This window comes from Manacus candei, unplaced genomic scaffold (assembly GCF_025592945.1).
Source record: "Manacus candei isolate 608988 ecotype Guabito, Panama unplaced genomic scaffold, ASM2559294v1 h1tg000033l, whole genome shotgun sequence".
NCBI classification, from domain to species: Eukaryota; Metazoa; Chordata; class Aves; order Passeriformes; family Pipridae; genus Manacus; species Manacus candei.
In genome coordinates, this window is record NW_026138081.1 from 8,197,855 (window position 1) to 8,221,470 (window position 23,616).

General features: G+C 40.6%; 1 protein-coding gene across 1 annotated transcript in view; it reads right to left on the minus strand.

Annotated features, from left to right (window-relative positions):
• Positions 1-23,616, minus strand: part of LOC127472961 (cytosolic phospholipase A2 beta-like) — a 36,171-nt gene that overhangs the window by 4,367 nt on the left and 8,188 nt on the right. Inside the window, exons 4-20 of the mRNA XM_051791957.1 lie at positions 23,314-23,450; positions 22,503-22,634; positions 21,260-21,318; positions 15,896-15,938; positions 14,587-14,650; positions 13,981-14,108; positions 13,748-13,858; positions 12,595-12,632; positions 11,562-11,697; positions 10,446-10,582; positions 9,963-10,185; positions 9,238-9,355; positions 8,021-8,158; positions 6,759-6,863; positions 5,935-6,120; positions 2,764-2,930; positions 2,045-2,231 (exon numbers count right to left, since the gene is read on the minus strand). Coding sequence (XP_051647917.1) covers positions 2,045-2,231; positions 2,764-2,930; positions 5,935-6,120; positions 6,759-6,863; positions 8,021-8,158; positions 9,238-9,355; positions 9,963-10,185; positions 10,446-10,582; positions 11,562-11,697; positions 12,595-12,632; positions 13,748-13,858; positions 13,981-14,108; positions 14,587-14,650; positions 15,896-15,938; positions 21,260-21,318; positions 22,503-22,634; positions 23,314-23,450 — 2,109 coding nt within the window. The remainder of the gene's footprint in view (positions 1-2,044; positions 2,232-2,763; positions 2,931-5,934; positions 6,121-6,758; positions 6,864-8,020; positions 8,159-9,237; positions 9,356-9,962; positions 10,186-10,445; positions 10,583-11,561; positions 11,698-12,594; positions 12,633-13,747; positions 13,859-13,980; positions 14,109-14,586; positions 14,651-15,895; positions 15,939-21,259; positions 21,319-22,502; positions 22,635-23,313; positions 23,451-23,616) is intronic.

Here is a 23,616-nt window from a genome sequence, read left to right on the forward strand (position 1 = left end):
CACTTTTCCCAGGTACTCCTCCCTCCCCTCCTGCTAAGGCTCCATCCTGGAAATCCCTCAGCAGAGCTGGCACAAATCCTTACATTCCTCCTTATCCTGCCCCTGCAGACAGTTATTCCTGGCAGTGTGCCCATGGGTCCACATCCTTTCCCAAACCCCGTAACTCTGACTCTCAGACAAGACACACACGTGGAACACCTTTCAAAATCCATGATCACCCCTCAGTTAACAGTGACAGGGGACAAGTGCACATTTGCCAGCTAGAGTGAGTACATACAAGGAGGCCTTGTGATGCTAACCACATAGCATTGCCTGTTGCAGCGTGTGTAGGTACAGATGGACCAGAGGACCTCACATCAGACTCTTAGCAAACTCCAGCTTGGCCTTGAGTTAACTCAGCCTCTTGGAATTGGCAACATCCATAATCCCTGTTAGGCCAGTATTTTTGCACCAGGGACTTCTGCAGTCTCATATTTATGTTTCTACAAAAATTTAGCTACATTTCTTGCTGGGTTTTTTTTTGCCTATCTCCTTGCAGTCTGAACCAAATATGCCCAAAACACAAATGTAATGTGAGAGGACTGTCACCAGGACTACAAAGACTGCTGAGATATTCCTTATGATGTCAACCAGAAGCTCATGAACTGACATGAATTTTGCTTGAGAAATATCAGGTTTTAGTCTAACCTAGTGGTTTCAGGGCAGCGTGATATCAGGGTCCTGGGCACACGCTGTCACTAAAAGTGGCTGTATTAAAATATTCAGTGTTGCTTTATTGAGCCTCCCAATATTCAGAGAGATATTATCTGTGTTACCCACATCCATATAAAGCTGCATCTGCCTCAAGCACACAAAAGCATAGTCTATAATACTTGCATTGTAAATGGGCACTTCACAAATTGAGTCTCTTTGGAATTTAAATAGTTAAAAACAAGAAAAAAGTACCCACATTCCACAAGGTGTCTCTCATCCGCCTAGAAACAAAAAGCTCCACTGTTAAAATTGAAATCCACAAAACCAGGTTGCCAAGGACCTTCCTCCCACAACTACCCACATCAGTTGCTAGTTGTCAGCTTGATGGATGAATCACCAACTGCTAGAGACATTGAAGTGAGCGTCATAGCTCACCAATTTGTGCCTGGAGCACTGAGAAGCTGCAGCAGCTGCTTTGCTCTGCATCATCTCATCTATCTTTCATTCAGAGAGATTCCAAAAACCTCACCTTCTTTACCTGCCAGCCACTGCTCAATGACCAGATCTCACCACACATTGCCATCTGGACCATCTCCAACCACTGAACAAGCCTACAGGGTATTTCCTCTTTTCATCCATAGAGTTTCTAAATGTGGTTTTCTCGGTTAGCTCTTACTGCACATATTCACTGAGCATCGGTGAATAGCAGAGCAGAAAGGACCTCTACTTAAAATGTCTTGCTGCTGTTCCTACCCTTCTCCAAATGCTGCCTCAGAGACACCCATTCTGCTGTGGTCCTACTTATAAACACAATAGAATTTTGGAATTTTGCCTTTCTGCCTCCACCAATTCTGCACTACTTGCATTAATAACTGGGCCAGACAGAGCACCACATGCCCTCTCTGCAGGCAGCCATTTCACCTGCTCCTGAGCTGGGTGCAAGTAGGTGATCACTACAAGTGGTTCATGGTCCTCTCTTCCAACCACAGCAACAGGGCCAGAGAGGAGGCCCCAGGTCCAGCCGGCCATGCAGCTGCAGCCTGTGAGTGCACTGGCAGAGCACTGCAGCAACCTTGGCATTTTGCCTGCTCTTGCATTCATTAAACATTCAGATGCTTTCCAGGGGCTGGGTTATTTTTTGTTTTGTTTTGTTTTTCACAAAACTGAAGACCCACCCACTCCTGGCAATGCTTTCCAACACTGTGTGGCACTGAGTTGCCTGGGATTGTGTCCTCCATACTTTGCAAGTGGAGAATGACCAGCAGGTGTACAGAGGTTGCTCTTCTGCCTGTCATTAGTGGAAACATACCAGGAGTAGAGCACAGTACATAGTTTTGTTGACTGAATTTACCTGGCTCCTTGAATTCCTTGAACGTGTCATTCACCAGGGGGAAATGGATTACTATGGGTGCTCTGGGGTCCTCGGCATCCGAAAAGACATAACATTCCTTTGGGTTCTTCTTTTCTTCTTCACTTAGCTCCACTTTGGGGAACGGAATATTTTGTATCTTGCAATATTTGTACGTCATCTCTAATTGCTGTGGACACAAATTGTCACGGAGTTAAAGCTCTAAGCCAAGAATCAGGTTTACTCATGTATCCTAGAAATACTATGGCATCTTAACTCATTCCCTAGAATCACTCTGAAATGAATGTGTAGTCCAAAGCAGCTGCAGTACAACTCTACTTTTGGCCACCATTCACCACAAGTCAGATGACACCTCTTATGAGTTTATAACGCTTTTTACAAGCTGAAGAGAATGATCCAAAACCACATTTAGAATTTGTCATGACAGAGCAGGAGAGATCAAGGGCATGTCTCCAGCAAACAATTGTTACTGCAATTCCCTGAGGATCCTAGGAAGTGTATGCTGTAATTCACTATAGAGAAAAGAGCCTAACAGTTTCTATAGTTCTGTTCTTGAAGTAAGTTTCTTTCCTCCTCCAAGATACAGTGACTGGTTTGGTCTTGAATATATGATCAAGATTTAGAGAGCCACTTACTTAAAAGTTTTAATAAGATAATAATAGTTTTACCATAATTGTAAAGACCAAAGTTAATCTTCTCACCTTGAACACACTCCCCAAACCATAATCAAGGGATATAATGACATCTACATTCCTCTCTGGCTTGAAAAGTGCTGCACCACTGGTGTTGATGAAATAGCCAACATCTATCAGACAAAGATATTTCTGCAGCGGTGTCAGATTGTTAGGGAAAGCATCCAGTACAGTGTCTGAAAAACATTTTGAATATAGTTAGGGCTGCATTGTTAGGAAAGGAGGAGTGAGTAATTCTGTCTGTGCTACATGTTAAGAGCTGCCTCTTGGTTGGCCTCAAGACCAGGGTCACCTCCCTCCATAACACAAGCCCACAAACATGGCCTCAGAAGCATGCCCTTTAGACTGCACATCTGGGCCCATCTGGCCTGTTACCACACTCTCCCAGACACACTCACAAAGGCAGGCCATGAGGCAGCCAGGAAGAGGACAGGTGATACACAGACTCCACTGACCTCACAGCTGCTCTGGGGAGTCATTTTTCACAGAATACAGACTTCAACAGATTTTTTTCCCCCTAAGAACTGGGAAAAATGTAAACAACAAAAACAATTTCACAGTGTAGCAACACAGCTAACAAATGCAATACATCACTGCATTTTTGCATTGCTCTTTTTTTGCTTTTGTATTCTCAGGGTTAGGCTCCTCTCCCATGTTGAAAAATCTGACTTCAACCTGCTTTCAGTGATCTCATATAAATTATCTGCAAAAAAATACCACATCATGCACACAGTATCCCCTACCCACAGCTTAAAATACTGCCTGAATTGATTAAACCTCACATTAATGCCAAAAAGAGCCAAAAGGGGATTACACCAACTGGTAAGTTGAGATCTAAAGCCAGTTTCTGATAGTTAGACTCTTATTTCTATGCTAGCAACCTCACCAACTTGTCCTGTAGACAGCAAGTCCTCTATTGTTCCCCTAGTACTCTTCTAGTCCCATGAAACACGAAACATTTTGCCATGGTTTTAAGTATCAAAAAATGGGTTAAGGGTGTCCCTCAAGTTCACAAAATGAAGTAGAAAGCCCAGAGCAGAACACTTGAGCCTTAAATTATTGTGTTTAGGCATTTTAAGAAACTGTTGGTCACAGAAATACTGCAGCATTTAATTCATTCAACCTCTCTGCTTCCTTGGCCTCATTCTGTAGTGTGAATTTAAACTGCACAGAGTAACTAGCTTGTTCCATAGCCTGGAATGTTTCACAGCAGCTTGAAGTAATAACTCAAAATTTTTCCATTTCCTCACAAAATTTCCTCACATTTTCTTTACAAAATGTGCTTCTTTTAGCATTCAAGGCTGCTGAGAATTCACAGATTCTGCTGTCATGAGAGACATTTGCTTGCAGTCCCTCACAAAAGAAACAGAGATTTTTACTTGTCTTTGGCCCAGTGAAAATTTTTAGTTGAAATTACATTACCTTCCTTTTCTTATCACAGAGGTGGAAATATGCAGCATTTATTCATGGCTGGACATGTGAACTACAAGAAGGCATTTTCTTGTGAGAATCTCTTCTTCCATCCCACATGCAAATAGAGACTTTCTTTAAAGAAGTCCTGTCTCAGGAATTCCCTTGAAAGCATGAACCGTACTGTAAACGCATTACACTAATTCCACGATATTAGTTCTGAAATATCTCACCAGGAAAAGCAGACATTTAAAATTTTGTTTTAATCTGTCAGATAACCTCAGATGTAGGGAAGCCTTTAAAACAAAGTTATATTCTGGAGACTTCACCTACCACAAGACTATCAGTTCTGTTCACAGACCTGACATCTTGCTCCTAGGGTTTAGCTTGGTCTTGTGCAGGCAACCAAAAGAAGATAGAAAATCTGGTCATTTTCCCACTCCAGACTTTTAGTTTCCCTTTTCCCTCACCAGACTTCACGCTTTCCATATATTTTACTTTATCTGTAGATTGTCTATCCGGAGATAGTCTTTAGTGTTCCTATGCTCGCTTCCACAAAATCCTCCTTGAAATCTGCTTCTACCCATTTGTCTTTAAAACTGGTAATCAGCAAATGTAAGGAAAGCTTTTTTTTAACATTTACTGACTAACAATTTCATCCTTCATCCACCTTCTTAAGCTACTTGCTTGCTCCTTCTCTCACCCACCCTTCTTATGCTCCTTGTTTTCTCCTTCTCTCATTTACTTTCTAAGAGCAGACTCTTTCAGGACACTGACTTTTTGCTTACTGAACGTTTTGAAAGCAGATAGCACACTGTGAGCTTTGCCTTAATCCAAAAAAAGCACCACTATGTCTTGCCATTGTCATCAAACCATGTAGCAATGGCAGAAAGGGACAAAACATACTGTAACTCGCATAAAAGAGGGGAAAGAAAACACAAGTTGCCAAAGAGAAAGACTCAGAGGAGGCAGAGAACGCATACTTTCTTGCTGAAGTTGGATTAACCTTGATAATGTGGGGTCCTCCCACACTGCTACCTGTTCATGGAATAAATGAGGGTGGTGGGATTATAGGAAGGTTTCTGATCCACAAAACCTCAGCTCCATCACCTTGCTATCATTTCACAGATTGTTTCATAGATTTTGAGGTAAAACTATTATGACTGTTTACTTTGCCTTCCTGCAGAGCACAGACCATAGAAAATTGCTGTTCCATTTATACATCAAGTCTACATATTCTGTTTGTTTAATACATACAGTCTAACCCTATGTGATTTCAACTTTCTGTAGCAGGATCTTGGTACTTCTGTTTCTGAGGGGTTAAAGAGAGGTCTCTGGATGGATAAATCATCAGGCAGAAATACCAGACATATGGGCAACCACAGGCTCGCAACCAGTCCTTTCCTTCATCTGATCCACATAATAACCTGCTATTTTATGCTTCTGGTGTTACCTTTGTTTCTTGACCTCAAAAGATTCTACCCTTCATGAATCTTTGGACTACTGCACCTATGCAGAGTGACGAACTTCCTGTAGAAGAGCATGGTTTGACACAAATTACAGATATCTTCCAGCAGGGAAAGAGCAGCCCATGGACTAGTTCATTTTAGCCTGTTACCCTAAAGCAAAAGACACTGTGAACATAGTTCTACCTCAACAGATTTCCAAACCCTGAAAAAAATATCTCTAAATGTGAGTTTTCCAAAGTTTAAAAAAAAAAAAATCTGAGATGTTACCTGCACAATGCAGCTAACTCTTTGTTGCAGTTACCTTTCCATTCAATAAATTTTTTCTGATGTATATAATCCTTATGAAATTCTAAGCCTCTCAGGAAGTTATGAGACTTTCCCAGTAGTGGGCGCTTGGTCATAATGTCCTGAAACATTTCATACAACTTCCCTGACAAACAGGATGGAGGCTCGATGACAGTGATATCATCCTCAGGGGAATGTTTTTCTGAAATAGAGAAGAAACTATGAAATAGAGGGAAAAAAAATCAGCAACCTGTTCTGCCAGGCCCATTTACTGGCTAGCTGCCCTTCTTTTCTTTCTGTGGGTCCCTCTTCTCTCTGTTTCTTGCAGGCTGCTGGAAAACACGTGCACATGACCCATATCATTTAAACAAAGAGATATTTGGTTTTCTATAAAGCAACCACAACTTTTGTCTTTTACTCTTTCAAATGACATACTGGCTTTGTACTTTTGTCCACAAGTAAAAGCCACCCTTCTCATTTGCAGTCATGGGCAGAGTCATATAACAGACCAGGAGGAATTTTGAAATGAAAAACATTTGTAACTAGCATGAAGTGTGGCTCTGGGGAAAAGAAAAGAAGGGAAGGGGCAGGGCAGGGCAGGGGAGGGCACAGGAGGGTAGGGGAGGGAAAAAGAAAAGAAAGAAAACATAACATAGTGATCATTCTGATACGGATTAAAATTATTCTGGAAGACCCACAGTGAGGCAACACAACATGCAATTTAGAGTGAACATGTGAGAGATTATTCACAAACAGCATCAACAGTGTACCTTTCTTAAGCTTCTCCTGAATAGGAAGTATTATCTGGTCAAAAATAAATACTGATTTTTAAACTCTTACCTATATCTACCATATCTTGGGCCCATCGTTCCCAGAACTCATTTGAATTTGAGGACCAGTACAAGCCATCCAGCAAATTCCTAGTAAAGATGTTTGTCCAAAGACCTGCAAGCCAAATCACATGGTGAAAACACTGCCCTACCACATGTTAACCACTGACTATTAGAAGTATCCATGCCTCATATTACTGGCCCACGTAAACAGACCCTGTCATAACACAGTTTAAGCAGTAGGTCTCACAGAGTTCAAAAATAATGGTGTCAGCACTTCACTGCTCTTTCTCAAGAGGGAACTACATACAGACCATTCACTGCATAGTAGAGAGTAACAAGAGGTATTTATCACCCAAATGATATTTTAGAGTGTTTACTGTGTAGCTGTGAGAGAAGCAGGCTTTAAAAGCATGGTGAAGCATCAGGGCCTTCTTTAAACCAATTTATTCTTTAAATTGATCTAAGACCCATTTCTTCCTTTCAGGCACATTTTGTTTCTGTGGACTACAACTGGTCCAGGGTCAAAATAGAATTGGCTCCATATGTGAGTCTGCTTTTGGAAAAGAAAGAACTATTCTTTGTCATTAAGCCCCATGCCAGGTACTTACATGAGGAACAAATTCAACCTCTAGCAGACTTCACAGTGAGAGAAATATATTTTTTGTCTCCACTGGACCCCTGGTTTTGGTATGAAAACTAAAACTCTCGCAAGGATTTAAAATCTGCCTGGGATAGATGGGTTCCTCTGACTAGCTGTTTTTACCCTTTTCTTTACCTTTACTGGCAGAATGGCCAGTCAAGGTAGCTGTTCAAAGTTCAAAGGGCTTCCTTCATCCTTATGGGCAAAGAAGATTAGTGACATCATTCTCAACCCACAAAGCTCAGGTGGCTCTCACCTTTGTGGGTTGTTTTAGATGACATTTCATTTTCAGATCCCTCCAATTCTACCGCAGTAATGCATTCTCTAGAAATATAGTTTATGAAGTTGAAGAGTTGGTGACTGCTCAGGGAAGGAAGGCTTATTATTTCCTCCACTTGCCTTTTCCACTATCTTGTTTGGTTTAGAAAATGTAAGGGGAACCATGCTGCAACTTTCCCAAATCTGCCCAGTTTAAAGAGAGGACAGAAGGAAAGAAGCTTTACAAAGAGCAGAAGTGTACAAAAGTGCACATAGAATCAAGACTAGAGCAGACTTGCTGGCAAGGAGTGTTGTACACAGGCCAGTGGCTAGCTAATATCATGATTAACTGTATTGCACTGTCAGGTCACCTTCCAGATAGCAGATCCGAGACTCTGGCAGCTTCTTCACTCGCCTTCCCATGAAGAACTTGCTGTCAAAATATTCTGAAGGAATGGAGACTCCATATTTTGGTATGGTTACCTCATAAGGAGAGAAATCTGCCCACTCTACAAAAGAATTGACACATGGCATGTTTACTGTAACAGAAGTAAGAAAACAAAACCTTCCTCTGTGGATTAAACTATCCACAAGCTCCATGGATCTTGCTTGTCTCAGCAGCACAGTACTATTCGCAGCTTTTTAATTCAAGCTGTACCATAGACCTCCATACAAACTGAGAGATGATTTGCATACAAAAGGATCTAGCCTTTTCCCCTCAGAAAAAAGTCTAACATTAGGTTCAAAAGCTTAAATATCTATTTCTATATAAAGATTCTGGAATCTCACTTGCCTCTCTAAATCTAAAGAGCATCAACTGTACAACATGCAAGCGTGATCTAAACTGCAAGGAATAACTGGCACAAAAGCTAACCCAAACCTGCCAGTCGACATGATATAACAAAGCAGCCTGAAGACACATCAGCACAAAACTAGAAAGTATCACAGTGTGGGCATGGCCATGCAGTTTCCTGACTCAAGCTGTCCTGTACAGGCATTGCAGTAGAACAGTAGCTATAAACCTAACCTAATGGAAGCATTAATAGCTTTTTCCTTCCAGAATCTTCTCATTTTAAAACCCTTTCTTTAATGTGGCCTGTGTCCATTTAAAGGGTGTCATATCACAGCATCATACTCCACTCCAATTTCATACCTTTATCAGTGTAGTATTTAGGGAAGTGACAATTACATTTTCCAGCACCTCTACAAACTAAGGAAGCATCAAAGCCATTTTATAGGTGTGGAACTGAGGCAGAAAAACATCAGATGATTTGCCCACACTCACTCACAGTGTCTGTAGTAGGACTTTTACTTCTACACAATGTCTGTAGGATTTCACCCCAGAATTTCAGAAGTGTCCTGTTTATGGCTGAGGATGTTACCCAGCAGATCTGCTCTTTCTAACCCAGTAGTTTGCAAAAAAGACAAACATTTTATTAAGAGATAACTACTGAATCAGGGCAAGTAACAGATGTATTCCCCTTTTTTTCTACACACACATACACACACACACACACACACACACACCCTCCCTCCAAATTCTCTTTAGTCCATACCCAGAATCAGAAGAAACTCTAGGAACACTTACCTCTAAATTTGAAAGTACCACACTTCTCGTCTTTCACATTGAGGACTGCATAGAAAGGCAGTGGGTTTTGTCCATGCTCCAATGCCCTGCGCTGATCTGTGAGTTTGTACTTTCTTGGCTAAACAATGAGAAAAAAAAATCACAGTAAACCGCTGGAAGAGCATAACACTGACACAATGTACCCGCATATGGATTGATAACAGATATTTTACAACACAGAGGAATCTGTGAGTCACATTTTAATACGAGACCTTTTCCTTCATGTTCCTGAGCTTTCCTTCTTGGTTGTCTTTTTCATACCTAGTAGCTTCTTCTTTAGAATATCTAAGTGCCTTGATTGTCTGCATCCCATAGATCTTTACTAAGGCTGAGATTAATGTTCACATGAGGACAGATTACTCCAGCTCTTAAGTGTCAAATTATAAACAGATTGTAAAAGATCTGACTTTTCAGGAGGGTAGGTGCAGGAATTTCTCAGCTCTTTCTGAAAGTTTCCCTCCTGAATTTCCTAGCTTTTGGGTACCCTAGTACAGAGGGTACCTTCAAACTATTATCTACTCTGGAAAATCCTGGCTCCAAGATCCTCTGTCATAGTTTACAAATCACACTGGGATGCCTCAGTCTCTTTGAATTTGTTACATACATTACATCATGCTCTCAAAGAGTAAAGTTCTAAAGAAAATGAGTGGATGTTTCTCAGCTGTGAGGCAGGACCATGTACATACCCGTTCATGTAAGAACATTTCCTGAACAAGCGACCACAGAGTTGTAAAAGATGACACATGTCCTGCTTTTGCCCTTTCAGTGAGTTCCTTGTGGTAATACTTCAGATGGTCTATTGACATAAGATTGAGTTTGCATTTTGTCACTTTTTCTTTTACTGCCTTAAGTGGCTCCTCTAGAGACTTCTGTGACCAGTCAGCATGCTCATATAGGTCTGCTAGGGTCCTAAGCAGTAGAAATGTGAGAAAATCGACCATTTATTTAGATGATTTTGGAAAACTGCTGTATTTACACAATCACTTTAATCAACAAAGAGAATCGGTAAGCCAAAACTGAAGTTATATTTGAGAACCAACAGTAAGAGCTTCACCAGGCAATTATGTTCACTTGTTAACAATGTAAGCCTTTAAAAGAGATGCATCCCTCTCACTGTGTGGAAATGTCGTCACAGTCATTCCCAATCAAACCTCATTTTCTATACTCACCACGTTGAGCCAGAAGCCCCAGTGAGATAGGTAACACAGTCCAACAGATTTAGCTTCTGAAGAGCTAAGAGGTGGCCGAACATTGCTGACATTGCTCTGAGACCTCCGCCTGTTGCCATAACAGCTATTACTGGGACCTGTTCAAAATATAAGTATTATCCTCATAAAGCTACTCCCTTGTGTACTTGGAGAAGTCTATTTACAGCTCATAGGATTTCCTCAGCAGACTTCATTGGAGGACAATGAAATTAAATCAACATTTAGCCCGTCTTTACCAGTACCTTCTTTAAATTAACCTCCAGATACTCGGTGGGTTTTCTCAATCCCAAAGCTTGGATGAGTTTCAATACACAATGATTTTAACTCTCCTTCCTATCCTTGCTCTTTATAATTGGAATTGCAATGATTATTAATAGATAATGATATGATTTTATTAAAAATAACAAAAAATTGCAGTAAATGCAATTAAGAATGGACAAGGAAGTTTTTTGAACTTAGCAGAATTCAAAAAACCCAAAATGATTTTTTCAACAGCATTTTTTTCCTTCAACAAATATAATTTCAACAAGAAAAAAAAATTTTCTCTTAAAAATTCACCCTGGATCTTGGCAACTAAAATACTTCAGTTTGTTATAAAATGTTCTTTCTTCACCCCAAACAATTTTGACTTTTTGTGAGAAGTGTTCTGAAAATGAAAAAAAAAATAACAGGTAAGCCCAAAGAAGGGACATTACAATAATTTAATAAATATCTATGTGAGGTGAATTTCCAATACTTCTGTTTTCCTATTGGTTTGGGTTGCCTGGCTAGGCTGTATCTAACACAATATCCTATATCTTGCTGACCCACAGCACTGCAGCATTGGAACTCTGGCTTTGAAGTGTGGTACATTATGTCCTTGGGAATTTGGCCCATTGAAAAGAATGGAGGCATGAACAGCTGAGTTGAAATTTTACATGAGTAGGGGGTATGTCACACTGAGAACTTCTGTTCTGCTACCAATCAAATCTATGGCTATGTTATCAACATGCAAAATCTACCAGAAATTTTCTGGGGACTTGTGCTAATCTTAATTCAACAGACCCACACGCCATGCTTGGATTTCAATTCACAGACCTCGCGTCCATGTAGATCTCTTTTCAGATGAAGAACCCTTTTCAGGGCACTGGCAACCACTCTCTTCCTTTTTTGCAAGAACTGTTGCTCTTCTTGGCACAGATCATACCCGAAACGCACATCTAGTTTTTCTGTGCTGAAATATAAATAAACCCAGAGGCATGGGATTGGTGTTTAAAATGCATATGGATTTATTTTCAGCAACTTCAGTCTACTAAATATCATTAAAAAATCACGATTCCTTGTTCACATTTAAACAGAAATGCATCTTCCAGTTTCAAGGAAATCAATTGGTTTGCTTCTATGTGGTGTCTATTGTCTGATGTTTCAGTGTAAGGTTTACTGTCAGCTAAGGATAGCAAATATGAAAAGAGAAAGGCTTTGTGTCTTTCAGTGCCTTTGTGTCTTTCAGTGGCTTTGTAAATTGAGTCCTTTCTATTTCTGCTTCAAATCATTTCTGACCAAAGGGTGTCTTGAACCTAAGAAGGTCTTTCATGGGCATTTCTAACACACAAACAATGTGATGATAAAGATATTAAAATAATTTTTGTTTGTTTGTTGTCTGACTCATTACTTTACAGTGTAACATTTTGTCTTTCCTAGCTTATACTTCTTTCTACTGCTATCACCAGAACCACAAGTTTATTTTCTTGAGAGTACCTGTGTGGTTTGAGTAATGTATGGACTCTGGATGTTTTGCTTGTTTCAAATTTCCTTTTCCCTCTGCCTTCTTCCTGTGTCCTTTTTGAAGAAGCCTTCAATCTCGGTCTTTGGTTCTTTGATGCAAAGGACACTCAGTGACTAAGTTCCTCACTGTTTGAAACTCATAATTTCTTCTGCATCTTGTTATGACTCCTTTGCCCCAAGGACATCTAACTTTGATCTATTGTGGTGACTCTTTAATGGTGAGTTTTGTTATATTTTGCCTCTAGTCTTGTGCATTCCTTGTATCTAAATAAAAGATACTCTGTTCTAGATTTCACAGTTCAAAGAGCAATAAAACCTTTAGAGAAAAATAAAACATTCTTCTTACCAATCATTAAGTTGGAGGTACAGATGCAGTGGCACATTCTGTAAACAAAGAAATAAGAGCAGGGATGTGAATGAGTGGGAAAAGGAAAAGCTTTGAAATCCAAATTTTCAGTGTCTCCTGGAATATCCCACCACTAACACCCTGCATACTTTTAAAAAAAACTGTAGCAGGAATAAAGTGGAAAGCAACACCAAGCATATTGTATAGAGAAGTAAAAGAGGAAGGAGGGGTCAAAGTGGTTAGATGAACAGGCTGTGAAACAGGATTTCTTCCTCACTGTGAACACACCTCCATGAACCATCCTAACCCAGCAGCAGTATCACATTGCCACCCTCTGCACCCAAATACATTGGTTGCATTCACTGCCACACAGTAAAACTTACACTGAAACATCCCTGAGGATGAAGAAAAGCAGCCAGATAAAGACAGTGATAGAAGTGATAAAAGAGGAAATACAAGTCATCTCATCCTTTCAAAAAGCTAGAGGTAAAAGATAGTCCAAAAAAAAAGGTGGGGAATCACTAATGGCAAAACATTCATTCTTCCTTCTTGTTACAGGAAAGGCTGCTGAAAATTCAGGGAAATTCTTCTCCTCCTATTTCTGCTTCTCTTTTGCTGCACAGTTTGGAAAAGGATGTCTGGCTATTGTTAACAGATTCATTTGGCCACATGGTAGCATTACTGCTGCTTTTAAAGCAACTTAGAGTTGTATCTCTGCACCAGTTACCATAATGACTATACACTTAGAAGAACATGGTAGCATTGTTTTCTGAGAGCATGATTCAATGCATCTAACTTTAGGCATCTAAAATTTAGGTATATAAACTGTAGTAGCCACCGAGGCTTGATAAAGAGCAGTAGGGCATCCCAAAAGCTTGCTAAGGCTATCAAAAATTCTCCTTTAACTGTAAAATTACAGCAGAGATTGGTCTGAAATACATTTCAAACTGGCCAGGATGAATTCCCAATTATTGATTTTATAGACAAAAAATTCATATTTCTTTGAGAAAACTAACCTTTTTCATAGAAAATCTGTATTTGCCCAAAATTCTTACTTAGATTTACTAAATTTTTTTTTCAATATTATGATGTTAAATACTGAGGGTTATTCTATTCTTCTCTCCAAAAGATCATATAAATTTTGAACACTTACATGTCTTACAGGGAGAGTTACTTTCACTCTATGTCCAACAGGGAGATATTTCAGTGGTACTGTTAAGGTGTCACTTAAATTGCTGTTGTCATCTTCCTTATCAGAAACTTTCTATACAAAACAAAAAACATGGGTTGTATTTACAGAAAACAAACAATCCAGTTCTTTGCTATTTTGGTGACACTGTAAATAAGCATGCAGTATGAACAGTAGTAGCATATAATGCCCATTACCTGCAGCCTGACTTTTAGAATTGGCTCCCAAGCCTTCAAGCAATGGAAGTAGAAAGTATCTGTGTCCTCTGCAGTCTTCTGTGTTCCCTCATGAGAGGCAGGCACGCTAAGCACGAGATTTTTACCCTCTAGCGAAAACAAGTTTAATTAGAGAATAATACTGCTGTTCAGGCAAAATAGCTAACAAAGCTGACAAACTTTCTGCTGGAGTAATTTTCTGTGGTAGTTTCTCTGTAAGCTGCCACACTGACAAGTCTCCTACAGCACAGGAACTGGTACTCCTGCCTTTACCCTATAGCTTGGAGTGCTCCCAGATCCAGTACCCTCTCACACTTCCACCAGCAAAGTTTACTGTATCCAAACTTGACAGCTTCAAGAAAAAGACACAGAGATCAGCATTACAACTGAAGGTACTTCAGGGACTTTCACTGCATTACATTTTATTATTTAGAACAGATATCATTATATATTTATACATTTATATATATATATATATATATATATATACATGAATGATTCAGAACATTCTTAGTTGTCTCTGGATCTGAATGACTTATGATAGGGTTGATCTGTTTATGTCCTCAGCTCACAGAGAAATCACCATACCTTTCAAATATTTCCTGCTTTCATTAATGTCCACTTGCACTTCCAAGCAGCAAACCTCACGGGACTGTAACAGACAGGAGTAGAAAAGGGTGAAGATAGCAAATGCCACATCTGCAGCAAATAATGAAGCATCATGCGGAAAACCACTACCTATAATATAAAGCAAATGGAACTGGTCACAGTGCTGGGAGCAATCAAGTTGCACAAGAGTAAATTCAGAGCTCATTATCCCAGGACAGTAGCCCAGTTGCACTGTTTCAGATTGTCCATACAGTGGTGTTTTGTCAGAGATGGTTAACCCATTCAAGTTATCCCAAAATCAGGAAACTCTGTACAACACACTGTTGCCCAAACAGCTACATATATATATAATAATTATTAGGAAGGGTGGAGGAAAACATCTGATGATGAGTTTCTGTGTATTGTGGCAGTGATTAATCTACATGGCATCTTCTTACTGGCCCTGATGTAGGGAAATCATGGATTTATTTCACCCTACTCTTCACCTGAGTCAATCCAGTTCACCTTTAATAACTCATGCCAGGGCAGTTTTTCAAGTCATCTCAGGAACAATACATGCCAATCATTACAGCTCTTATGCCTCCTTATGAGGCGGAAACAACAGAATACGTGTTACTTTACCTCAGGGGTACTAAGGGTTAGCATCTGGAAACCATGAGCAGGCTTGGAGTGGTTGGCATGAGGTACTTTGTACTCCTTAGCTGCAGGGCCAGCCCAAGGAGATAGGTAATGTACCACATGCTGACTAATACTGAAACAGAGCTCTATGTTTCAACAACTAAAATAACTCTTCATTAAAAAACTCATTTCCCAAAAAGGTGTTATATTACATATCCTTCCAGTCATAAGCACACTGAATACTTACAACTGTCTTCTACAGACTCATCCCTTTTAGAACCTTTATTTTTCCTGCCAAGTACCATACTGTATTACATGAAAAGCAAGTTGTTTTCACTTTAAACACCGACAAATATAGGGCTCTGTGACATTAACAAACAACAGCTTCACAACATATTGACATCTGTAATATCTGAGGACTTCAAGAAACACGGCTTCTGTTTTTGCATGGAGAGGGTAACAGTTAAGCCGTAACAAACAGGAACTGTCCCACATCTTTCACTTTATAATGCACACCATGCTCTTCTCTATCATGTAGTTTCTGTTCTCTCTATAAAATTACAGATATATTCCAAGGAGAATACATCAGAATGATGGAGAAGAATACAGGGAAGAGGAGAGAATCAAAATGAAGAAGTCACTCCAAGATAAATACGTATGTGAACCTTACCACTAGGACATCATTGGTAATGAGGCGCTCTGGAGGGCCAGGGCTGAAAAGACATAATCAAATTACAATAACAAACATATGAAAGCCATTTGAGTATCTGGGTTGCTGTTTTTTCTTTTAAAATAGCATTGCTATGACCTTTCCTACTTAAAACTGCATATAGTTATTTTAGCACAATTTGTTTTCTAAAAGGCAAAATACACAATCACCTGCTAAGCACATGAACCAAAATATAGTAGCCAAACAAGAAGAAGGACAGGAAAGCCCATAAAAGTAACACTGCTTAAAACTATATGCTAAGATACAACAGAACAAAGACATACTGATCTGGATCGTGTCCTGCTATTAACAAATGACCATATGACTTGGGGAAAGCAAAGACTACTATTAATCTGTTCTGAAAATACTTATTAGAAAAAACATTTCTGAGTGTTCCAGATTATAATTTATGGCTGATCACAAATGAATGGCAAACAAGAATTAGTTCCCACTGTGCTATATGTATGACTGCAAAACACAGAGGTAAGCAATAAAAATCTTTGTCCCAGATATTTACCTTGTAAGACCTAGGTCTGTCACTGAATGGATGTGGTTATTTAATAATATGAGTAACCTATAGAGTCTAAGAACAGCATCTTTCATTAAGGTCAATATTCCAACACTCCTCTGTTACATACATTCATAAGTGTTTTCATATATCTGAAAGGACCATTAAAGTTATGTAGCATGCAATCTTTGACTTTGTGTAAAGTCCAGGGTATATTACCAAACACCATTTTCAGCCTTAAAAATTCTATTTTGGCTGTAAAATGTCTTTAAATGTAAATAGCTAGGTTTGACTTCCAAGAATGGAGAATCCCCCACATGCCTTATAACTTGAATGGTGAAAGGTGTTCGTCTTATTTCTAGTCTAGTTCCCAAGCACTGTGTCTCACTCTGAACTTATATATGTAGCTGTGACTGCTTCCACATTTGCAGGAGATGATTACAACTCTCTTAAGGTATCTCTCATGGATAAATACATTTTTCCTGAGTTTCACTGTGGGAGAAATTAACCAAGAACACCAGTGATTTTCACAGAATCACTGAATATGCTGAGTTGGAAGGGACTCACAAGGATCACTGAGTCCAACCCTTAGCCTTACACAGGACCATCTCCAAGAGTCATACCATGTGTCCAGGAGTATCATCCAAACACTTCTTGAACTTTGGCAACCTTAGTGCTGTGACCACTTCCCCAGCGAGCCTATTCCAGTGCCCAACCAACCTCTGGGTGAAGAACTTTTCTCTAATATCCAACCCAAACCTCCCCTGACATAACTTCTGGTCATTCCCTCGGGTTCTGTCACTGGCCACCACAGAGAAGCGAGCAGTGCCTGCCCCCACTCTTCCCCTCACAAGGAAGTTGTACACTGCAATGAGGTCTCCCTTCAGTCTCCTCCAGGATGAACAGACCAAGTGACCTCAGCTGCTCCTCAGGCTTCCCCTCAAGGCCCTTCACCATCTTTGTTCCCTCCCTTCGGACACTCTCTAAGAGCTTTGTATCCTTCTTACATTGTGGCACCCAAAACTGCACACGATATTCAAGGTGAGGCCGCACCAGTGCAGAGCAGAGTGGGACAATCCCCTCCCTCGACTGGCTGGTGATGCTTCGCCTGATGCCCCCCAGGACATGGTTGTCCCTCCTGGCTGCCAGGGCACTGCTGACTCCTATTCAACTTGCCTTTGACCAAGATCTCCAGGTCCCTTTCCATGGCACTGCTTTCCAGCATCTCATTACCCAGTTTGTACAAACACCTGGAGTTGACCCCATTGCAGGTGCAGAATCCAGCACTTCTCCTTCATATGGTTGATCAAGTTGTTGAGGTCTCTCTGCAGGGCCTCCCTGCCTTGGAGGAAGTCAGCAGCTCCTCCCAGTTTTGTATCATATGCAAACTTGCTTAGTATCCCTTCCAGTCCTGTGTCAGAGTCATTTATGAAGATGTTGAAGAGCACAGGGCTCAAGATGGAGTCCCACAGAACCCCACTAGTGACAGGTCACCAGTCTGATGTCACCCCATTCACTGTTACCCTCTGTGCTCGACCTGTGAGCCAATTGCTCACCCATTGCATGATGTGTTTATCCAGCTGTGGGCTGGACATTTTGTCCAGAAGGATCCTGTGAGAGACAGCATCAAAAGCCTTCTGAAATCCAAAAAGGTTACATCCACTAGCTTCCCTTGATCAACTAGGTGGGTTACCTTGTCATAAAAGGAAACAAGGTTTGATAAGCAGGACTTTCCTCTCATGAAGCCATGCTGGTTCTGATCAATGACAGCGTTGTCTTTCAGGTGTTTTTCAATACTTCCCAGAATAATCTTCTCCATAATTTTACCAGGCACTGAAGTGAGACTGACAGGCTTGTAGTTTCCAGGTTGCTCCTTCTTGCCCTTCTTGAAAACCAGAACAACGTTCACCAGCTTACAGTCATCTGGGACTTCTCTGGATTCCCAAGACAGCTCGAAAATCATCAAGAGAGGTTTTGCAATGACATCAGGCTCTTTGAGGATTCTGAGATGAATCCCATCAGGCCACATAGATTTGTAAGGATCCAGCTGGAGCAGCAGGTCCCACACAATTTCAGGGTCAACTAGGAGCTGATCATTCTCACAGTCACGGCCCTCCAGCTCAGGGCACTGGGATCTCCTTGGTCCGTCATCCATGTTGAAAACAGAGGCAAAGAAAGCATTAAACACCTCTGCCATGTCTCTGCCCCTGTTTGTGAGGTGACCATCCTCATTCTGTAACAGGCAGATGATATTTCTATACTGCCTATTGCCATTAACATATTTGAAAAAACTTTTTATTATCCCTCACAGTTCTGACCACCTTCAACTTCAGTAGAGCTTTGGTCACACAAATTTTCTCCCTACAGTGGCAAGAAGCATCTCTGAATTCTTCCACATCACTTGACCTTGCTTTCCCTGGACATATATCTTACTTTTTTGATTATTTCAAAGAGAGAAGATTCCTGTTCAGCCGGCCTTCTGCCTTGCCTGCTTGATTTCTGACACTTGCGAATTGCTGCTCCTGTGCCCCTAAGAGGTGGTGTTTGAAAAGTGACCAGCACTGATGGACCCCAGCACCTGCAAAAACCTTTCCCCAGAGGACCTTATTTACTAACTGCCTGAGCAGCCCAAAGTCTGCTCTCCTCATGACCCGAGTTGAAGTTTTGCTGGCACTTTTCCTCTGTCAACAGAGATTTTAAACTCAATTGCTTTGTGGTCACTGTGGCCAAGACGGCCACCAACTCCACTTCCCTCACGAGATCCAGTCTGTTGACAAGCAGCAGATCAAGGACAGCATCTTTCCGAGTCAGCCCCCTTAGGACCTGTTCCATGAAGTTTCATCCAGGTGTTTCAGAAATCTTCTGGCCAGTGTTGTACCAGCTGTGTGATGCTCCCAGTTGATTTCTGGCAAGCTGAAGTCCCCCATAAGGACAAGGGTAGTTGACTTGGAAGTGTCCCTGAGTTCCTCAAAGAAGAATTCATCAGTGTCACCGTCCTGGCTGGGAGGTCTGTAGCAGAGTCCCATAATGGTTTGCCCCTTGATTCTTATCCAGAGGCTCTCAACTGTGTCATTGCCAACTAAAAGCTCCATAACCCTTATATTACATACAGTGCTACCCCTCCACCTCTTCTGCCATGCCTATCCCTCCTGAAGAGCCTGTAACTGTGCAATAGGGCACTCCTGTCACAGGTCTCATCCCATCAGGTTTCACTTATGCCAATGATGTCAAATCTCTGGGACTGGGCCAAAGCTTTGAACACCTCTTGTTTGTTCCTCATGCTGCGTGCATTGGTGTGGAAACAATTCAGGTGTGGTACATTATAGTCAACACCTCCTGAGGCAGAGTGAGGGACCCCAGTAGGGTTTTCTCAAGTTTTGGCACACCATCCCATCGCTCATCACTGGTGAGCCTGGTTTTGTCCCTTTCCCCTTACCAAGTTGGTTTAAAGCTCTGTCAACAAAGCCTGCTAGCTCCTGCGCTAAAACTCTTTTTCCCCTCTGAGATGGGTGCATCCCATCAGGTTTCAGCAGACCAGGTATTGAATAGATCATCCCATGGTCGAAAAACCCAGAAGTTTTCCAATTACACCAACCTTGGAGCTACTCACTGACCTGACAGATCTGCCTATTCTTATCAATATTATTCCCTGTTACTGGAAGGATCGAGGAAATTACTACCTGTGCTCCTGATCCCTCTACCAATTGTCCCAGGGCCCTGAAATCTCTTTTGATTGCCCTAGGACTTCTCTTTATTATTTCCTCATCGCCAGTTTGAATGATCAATATCATATAGTAATCAGAGGGCCTTACTAGACTGGACAGTTTTCTAGTAATGTGCCTTATCCGAACGGCCAGGAGACAGCAGACTTCCCTGTGAGTTGGGTCCGGTCTGAATACTGGGCCCTCTGTTCCCCTTAAAAGGGAGTCTCATATTACAACTACTCTTCCCGTTAACAGAGGAGGTCTTGATGTCTGTTACAGGTGGTGTTGTTTTAGGAGGCCCCACTACCCCAAAAGAACCTCATCAGTTGTCTGGCGTCCTAGTTCCAGAGCCTTATATCTGTTAGAGAAGGCACCCGTCCTACCCGTCAAATTTGGAGAAGAAGGAGGAACTTTCCTCCTTTCTTCATGTTTAAGAATAAGAAGTCTTATTTATAGCTCCTTTTTCTGATCATGCAATTAGCCAGTTTTGACTGGGCTACATTCTTTTCTTTTTGCTAATGCTAAACTCAAATACGCCAGAATGTGTAGTTAAGCAGGTTTTCTTCAACCAAACTTGTGATAGCTTTTAAAAGACAGATAAAGTTTATCTTACTGGGACTTGCTCTCCTCCAGACAATGCTGATCACCACTTTGAGAGGGATGGTCTTAATTTTATTACTTGTTGATTGTATTTTTTTCAGTTTGACTAAGCTCTCACCTAACAGGTAGCTTTTCTAATACTGTCTACAAAGCTCTATGTATAATCATACAAGACAAGATTTATGGTCTTTGAGAAACTCCACAGTGTTGTACGCATTGTTCAATTAATATTAACAATTTGAAGAACATCTATGTTATGTTTTGCATGCATCTTGTGTAAAAGTTACCACATTGTGCCCATTTTATACCGTTTCTAGGATCTGGATGTACATGTTGAACAGAAGTTCCACCCTGAAAGGTGGAATTAGCTAGAGAAGTTAAGTTAAAAAAAAAAGTTTGAAACTGTAATATAGGTTCACTGCTGGGATGAAGAGCTGGAAGAAGTTTCTCTTTCTCTGAGATATTATTACTCCCTGGCAGATCATTACCTTCTAGCTTTGGAATTTTACTCACATTTTTTCCATCCAGAATTCCACTTCCAAACTTTCCCATTTCTTAGCGCACTTCTCTGTCTAAAAAGAAAACAGTAAAATAAGTATACATTATTGGAGGTTGTAAGAATTTGGCAGCATAGACACACCTAAAAAGCACTTCTATGGCTGATATCTCTCCTGCTTATGATACCAAAAAAGCTCTGCGTTATGTCTTTCCAAAGCTGAGATTGCAACGGAAACCACAGACTTGTGAATGGCATGTAAGATTAATACTCTCCCATTGTGTGATACGTAGAACAATACACGTTTCCAAAGATACCATCGGAGAGGGAAAGCTTGACTGAACAGGAAATATAATGGCTTTCTGCAAGATAATGTGCATGGAAGAAAGGCATTGAAGCCCAGCAACAAGTCAGACTAAGGCCAGAGACATTTCCATACACAAACCATTTAAATCACATTTACACTGAATCCAGAAGAGATGAATTAGACAAGTGACTGAGGAGGTTATTGAATCATTGCATTTCCCAGTGACTCACCCACTGGCTGAGAAGTGCATGGCACCAACTGGCAGGGTCACAAGGAGAATCCATGTTAACAACTTTCAGCATTTGGGAAGTAGCTGTTCTTATGGACTGTCTCCTTCCTGCATTGAGCGTGTAGCAATACCTCAGCTACAGCTCAGACAAGCCCAAGAGTTGTCACAGACCTATCCCACCTTTGTTTCCTGGACAACTCTCTTTCATGGGCTCCTTTATAAAATACCAAAGATGTTAGCAGAACAGACATTCCTTTACTATGTGCTAGAGAAATCTGAATCACCTAGAAGGAAACACAGCATGAACACCAACAGGAGAAGCCTGAAAGCATCATTTAATTCAAGTGATGAGTGAATTGTCTTCATACTTTTAATAAACAAGTTGCCGTTTAAGAGGAAATGTCCTCTAAGTGTGGCAAAAGTGGAATAAAGCTGAAAGGTAAGGAAGTTATTTATTTGGATTATAAAAGATAAAAATTATTATTTACAGGTTATTCTTGATAAAATATTTTGCCGCCACAGAGCATGAGAGAGAAGCTGCTTCATTTTCTGAATTTGTAAAGAGATTATTGAAGTCACAAAAATCCAGCAAAATTATATCTGTTTTGATGAGGTATCAGTAACGATATATAAGCCTGTCTGTTTATGAAGATCCAAACTCAAAATGGAAGCCAACGTGGACAATACAGTCTTGTCAATCACTCCCTGTATTTTCATCTCTTACCTCTGATTTCAAGGCAAATGTCTCGCGGATTGTCTCCCCAGGTCTGACTCTAGCAACATTGAAAAGAACTGTGAACTGCATGTCATCTTTGGTGAGAGGATCTTCATCACACACTGCCAATTCTAAAATGTTCTAGTAGTAGAAAAAATAAATAAGAACACTTATGGAGCTTCTGTTAAGCGTAAACGAAAAAATGGTTTAAATTTTTGCAGTTGCTTCAATAGCACACTGGTAAAAATAAAGAAACGTGCTTTCCTTCAGGAGTTTGCTAATGTGGAACATTATTAAACCTAATACTGGGAAACCTATGAAACAGAAACCAACTACCTGTAAGAGAGAGTTCCCACTCTCCCACGACAGAAAAGATGTCAGTGCTCTGCACCAAACTGATAACCCACCCAAAGAACACACTTATTTTCTTCATCCCCCAAGTTCTCTCAATTACGCAGTTTAGAATAGGATTAAATTCGTTGTCTACAACACAGCAACTTCTCTAGTCTTCGCTTAGAACCAGTGGAGAGAGAGCTCTTTCTAAATTAGTCATTCAAAACAGCACAGAAGAAGCTGCTACAACAGTGGTTATTTCACTCAGGTGACAACAAAGGGAATTTGGACTAGCTTAGATATAGGCATTTACATCACCAATGTCTGTAACTAGCTGAGGGGAACACTACTGCTTATGTCTACTGTTCTGTGCAAACCACACTGATACACAAGCATTTTCTTAAGTTATTTAGCACAGTTGATCAACAGGGTGTCAACTGAGGACTCCCAGATATTCAAAATGGTGACATTTCTATTTTTTTACTACCTCAACTTCTCTCTGGATCCTAAAGTAGAAAGTCTCATTCCAGACAGGGTTGTCAGAATTCTTGATGGTTTTGGTCTGAAGCTTTCCCTTTGAAGCAGATGGCAGCCACAAGCGCACATAGCAGTCTGATGCAGTCACTGCAGCAGAGAAAAATTAAAAACCTAATGCCAATGTTATAGATGAAAAGTAGGGCTAGGCCATAATCCTAGGGAATTAATAAACATTATTACTTATTCATTTTGGTTTTTTAGTTAGTAAAGAGATCGTCAGCTGGAAACAACCAAGGAAAACCATCTAATTACT